General features: G+C 43.1%; 2 protein-coding genes across 2 annotated transcripts; both read right to left on the bottom strand.

Annotated features, from left to right (window-relative positions):
• Nucleotides 1-416: 416 nt before the first annotated feature.
• Nucleotides 417-3916, bottom strand: LOC125518327 (wall-associated receptor kinase 4-like; the record flags this gene model as incomplete). Its single annotated transcript, XM_048683203.1, has 4 exons — nucleotides 417-1063; nucleotides 2290-2505; nucleotides 3217-3375; nucleotides 3472-3916. Coding segments are annotated over 4 exons (1467 nt in total), but the record flags the coding sequence as incomplete, so codon positions are not given.
• On the bottom strand, nucleotides 3802-4753 carry LOC125523907 (wall-associated receptor kinase-like 9). Its single transcript, XM_048688972.1, has one exon. The coding sequence runs from the start codon at nucleotides 4583-4585 to the stop codon at nucleotides 3923-3925; it is 663 nt and encodes a 220-aa protein (XP_048544929.1). The 5' UTR covers nucleotides 4586-4753; the 3' UTR covers nucleotides 3802-3922.
• Nucleotides 4754-5419: the final 666 nt, after the last annotated feature.

The following is a 5419-nucleotide window of genomic DNA, read 5'->3' as shown; positions in this document are numbered from 1 at the left end:
CATAATCCGAGTAGCTGACACAACCAATTCGTCACCCTACATGCTCACTCAACAAGTCACAGGGAAAAATGAACCATGGGAGACCTTCCGTGCTTCTATTTCAAGTGGGAAAATCGCAACAAGAAAATAAGATAAACAACCAGACATAGTAACCATCATTCTTCAGGAATAATGAGGTTCTGTTACCCATAAATACATAATCTGAGCGATTAATACAACCAATTTATCATCCTAAATAGATGCTACTCAACAAGTCATAGTACAAAATGAACCAAGGCAGACCTCCCCTGCTTCTATTTCAAAGAGAGAAAAATCACAACAAGAAAATAAGATAAAAGTTGCTACAAAGAGAGTTGCCCACTCTTATTGGACATACATATTGTTCACACCAGAATATGATTCACCTTACAAACAACTTAAAAGTCACGAGATCGACTCAGTTTGAAGAGTTGCTCTGCTACCTCTGTCATTGTTGGTCTCTGATCCACATCAAGGCTAAGGCATTCCACGGCCATCTCCGCTAGACTATCAAGAAGGTCTAGATCTCTTGTTACTGCAATTTCCTTGTCAAAAAACTCAGTTGCTTTCTTCTCATTCTTGTGAGCTTCAAGGAAATTATTTACCAAGCTATTATTGTCAGAATGTGTGGCCTTCTCCCTGCTGATAAGCTCCAAGATCACAACTCCAAAACTGTAAACATCACTTTTTTCAGTTAGTAGGCCTGTTTGGAAATATACAGGATCCATGTAGCTTCTGTCACCAATGATTGATAGGGTATGTTGTTTATCTCTTGCAATCAACCTTGATATGCCAAAGTCTGAGATCTTCGGCACAAATTTATCATCCAACAGTATGTTTGCTGGTTTAACATCACCATGTACGATCTTAGTAGTGGTCTTTGAATGCATATAAGCTAGACCATCTGCTGATTCTGCAGCAATTCTTAAACGCAGATCCAAGTTGATAGGCATCTTGTGGCCACTATGAAGAATGTCTTCTAGACTACCTTTAGGGAGGAACTCGTACACTAGCATTGGGATATCAACTTCTAGGCAACAACCTATGAGCCTAACAATATTCTTGTGGATGACTTGAGACTGGATGATGACTTCATTTGCGAATTGTTCAATCTCCCAGGCCCGGCCCATAGGCCGGGCAAACGGGGCGCCCGCCTTGGGCCCCCGGGAATCAGGGGCCCCGGCCCAGGTGTAGTTTTCTGTTTAGTCTTAAACCTAGAAAATATAGAGGTAAAAAAAAGAAGAGGGCCCAAAGTGCAGCCAGTAAGGAAAGCCCACCACGCTGTTGGACATGGGTGGAAGTCACACGTTGGAATTAAATCGATGGTTGTTGGATAGGGATCTCTCTCCACGGCGGCGTCTCCTCCTCTTCCCAAATTTCCTATCTCAGTCTCCAAGAACAGCGCCGCCTCTCCCATGCCTTTCTGATTTTGAGATCGCGACCAACCATTAACGGAGGAAAATGGTGCAATTTCGGCCCCAATTAGCTCTTCTTCATCCGTTCATTCTGCTCCATCCCCATATGATTGAGAGATTGTAACAGGTTCTTGTTTCTAGTAATTTGGTTCCTTAGTTCTGTGATTCAATGTTAAATAATGTCAATCCATGGTGAGAATTTTCATAGCACTATTTTAACTTTAGACATACTTATCTTTTGGAGGTAATATGTCTCTTATATTTGGAGGGCATTGTTCAGATATTACAGGCTGAAGTTTTCGTGGACTCGTACATTTCTTATATTCCATCCAACAATCCACATTAAGGTGCTTTCGTTCCTTGACTATATATATCTTGAACACAATTTTCTAGATTATGTATATTGAATCTTTTTCTGCAATTTTTGTAGTTCTGTTGTAGAATGTCTTCTAGTATTTTGCCAGTAGTGAATTGTGATTAGAGCAAAGAAAATAATGGGATTACATTTGTTGGTAGAGTATCTTTTTAAAGGAATTCCCAATGGGAGTAATTAACATTTCAAAACCTGTAGTTACTCTTGGGATTTATGATATTGGTTTTGTTTCATTTGAACAACGAAATAATAATTAAGATGAAGCCAAGATCATCGACATATAACGTGTTGCATCGTACCGATTGGTTATTTTACTTATGCAGTACTATAAATGAAGTGATCCCCCGCAAAAAAAAAATGAAGTGTTAATGGGGCCCTAAGTTTTACTTTCGCCCCAGGGCCCCCAACATGCATGGACCGGCCCTGCAATCTCCAGTACACTACCGCTGATTGGCTTCTTTACTGCAACTAGTTCATTATTAAGAAAGCCCTTATAAACTTCACCAAACCCACCTTTTCCAATAAAATTGCTACTCTTTAAAATCGGATTCAGCTCTTCCTTTTTGAAAAGTTTTATAATTTTTGCCTTCTCCAAAACAGGCCCACCATTCTTTTGGTAGAAGTCTCTGGTCTTCCTTTTCTCCTTTTGAAGAATAACAAGAAATAATATAACTAATAAAATAATAGAACCTATTGCACCTGCATCGAGAAGAAACGAAGTTAGTTTATGTCTCTAAAATTTACAATTGAAAATTAAAAGCCAAAGATAGTTCAAAAAGGAACTGACTCTTTTAAGAATCTATTCTTTATTATTAAGATTAGATACAGGAATAGCAACAAAAGTATCAATAATATTGCCAAGGGATTAATTACAACTCCCAAAAATAGGATGGGAAAGACAAACACAACGACACATCAAACACGAAATATAAAATTAGAAAGGTTTATATATGTATAGAAGTAGATGTTTGGCCGATTGTAATCTACATATATTTCTATACGATGGTTTGGGCTAGTAATATTGTGGACATCATCGAGAAGCAATTAACATCCTGCTTGAAGATATAATTCAAGATGAATGCACTGGAAGAGACTAAACATATTCGGTGTACGCGAAAAGTGTACTCTTCACTAGTTAAGTTACTCCTCAGTTAACATCATTAATGACACAGCTAAACCCCCTATTAATCCATTCTTTACACTACATGCATGTCGCTTATTAGTAAATTAAGTTGGTGCTAATCAGCATGCCAATTTTTGTATATACTTTTTTGTTGATTAACATTATTAAGAAGGCCCTTATGAACTTCACTAAACCCCAATGCAACATATGTGGGAAAGACCATATAAATGAAAGAAGGTAGGTAACCAAGAACATGGATTTATTTAAGTAAATCACATCATACTTACCCACAATCACCCTAGCAATTAGGGGGAATATCTGTTTGCAGGTTCCTGCTTTGCCATCACCCTTCATTCCGCGCTTGCATGGACAGTCGTAGCCTCCAAGTCGGTTCTTGCAGTCCCCATAGCAGGGATACAAAACAGGTTTTTTGCACTCATCTATATCTGAGAAAAAGCAAATTAAGGTTAAATTTAAATACGTTCTTAAGTCGTACTACTAGTTGACAGATCAGCATATGAAACAACATTTTGTGTATGTACCTTGGCATCCATTAGTGACATAGGGATTGCCCTCGTAATACTTCCTGCACTTGCAGACATAGGTGTAACCATCTGTATTGCTTGTGTTGGCACAATAGCTGTTGCTGCTGGAGCACGCGTAGCGCGGAGGTGCCCGCTGGCCTTCCGCCGGACATGAGCCGCTCCAAAAATCAAATGTACCGAAACCAAAACCGGGACGTATAGCTGCGCCGTCGGCCAAAACGCTGAAATCGATAACAAAGGGGACGCCCCTTTGGAGTTTTTTGGATAACACCTCATACCCAAACAGGTCCGGCGTAGAGAAGTTGTACCATGAACTCTCCACCACCATTCCGTACGAGCACGGGGCTTCTTCCCAACCCAGTTGTGTACCATTGTACGCGGGATTGAGCGACACCCGAAAGTCGCCGAGGGTATCCTCCTTCGCCGCGAAGAGGACCTGACAGCAGCCTTAACCCGCGCACGACCCATTTGTGGGCGAGTAGAAACCACCAATTTCGGCAACGGATGAGCAGGATGGTGATACCACCTGTAAATCCGGGTCTGGCGACGTGAGTGCCGACTCACTCACCAACATGGCTTTGACATTCATGCCGACACCGATCAGAGAGTTGCGCTTGGACAGGGCGAGCGGATATATGAACTTGTTAGGCCCCACAACAGTGTGATGAACCTTGAATACCTGCTCCGTAGGGGATTTGATGCAGTAGGATGAAACCGCGGCGTATGCCCGTACCTCATTCTTGGCGACTGATATGTCAATGAGCTCGACTGGAAAATGCGATATCGCCGTCTCGTTGAACTGAAAAGGAGCGCCGGAATTGGAATAGCTGGACTCGACCATTGTCTGGTATGAGTCACTGCTAAGGAAGGCGCGAGGTGGAGTGGTGGAGTCGTCGCAGTTGATCTCGAATGGGTCACTGAGGAAGCAGCCCCGCCCAATGCCGAACGGGAAGGGGATGCTGGTGTTGCCACACTTGTCGCGGCAATGCGGAAGCGCGATGGGCGGTTGAGCAGCAGCCAGGTCCAAGAGATCAGTCGCGGCGGCAAGGATGCTTGTGATAGCTGCCAGCAGCAGCAGCCGGGAACGGGATTGCAAGGGAGGCGCGGCCATGGTGACTGATTTCTATGGAGTATGGATGAGAAAGATATGCCAAATCCCAGAGGCTGCACTGGTTCTAGTGTGGATGGTGGAGTTCTATGGAGCAGGGATGGTGAAGACTGCACCGGTGGTATGGATGCTGGTGTTTTGTGGAGTATGGGCAGGATAGTTCATACAGGATGTGATGAGGAAGTGTTGGTGGTGAGGATGAATGTGCATACACACAGTGAAGCCAGTCCATAAGATGGATGCATGCTACAGTATTGCAAATATATGCGAGTGATGGAAAGGTCGAGGAAAGTTCACTGCAATTTACCTTGCTGACGTTGGATGCAACTACGTCATGGTACGTACCCATTTAATAATGGAGACGTGGGTGAATTTACTGTGCGTGCAGCCGGTGCAGGTCGCCAAGGTCGAGTATTGAATCAATGATGCACACTGTTGGAAGTAATGGCCCGTTGCACATGTAGCAGCGTACGTGAGCTGCACCAACTGGCCACTAGGGTCAGACGTGTGGTGGCCCGTTGCTACCGAGAGCATTTACATCCGGCAAATCCGACTCCCATACCTCTGCGGATATGTCCGGGCAGGCCTGTAAACCGGGTCGGACGACCTGTTGTATGTCGTGCCGAGCAGCCAAACACCTCATATCCAAACCATCAAATTCATGAAAATCTACGCGCGTCCATCGCACACGTAAATGACACAGGTAAGTAACATTTGTTGGTAGCAAATATCCATAATTCGAACATAAATTTTATTTTAAGTGCCGAATTCAAATATTAGCTTTTTGATTTTCATTGTGTGTTCACATATGCTCCACAAGAGCACTCAGTAGCTGCA

Source organism: Triticum urartu, chromosome 7, assembly GCF_003073215.2.
Source record: "Triticum urartu cultivar G1812 chromosome 7, Tu2.1, whole genome shotgun sequence".
NCBI lineage: Eukaryota > Viridiplantae > Streptophyta > Magnoliopsida > Poales > Poaceae > Triticum > Triticum urartu.
The sequence above is the reverse complement of the archived record's forward strand: the minus strand, read 5'-3'. Positions and strand labels throughout refer to the sequence as shown.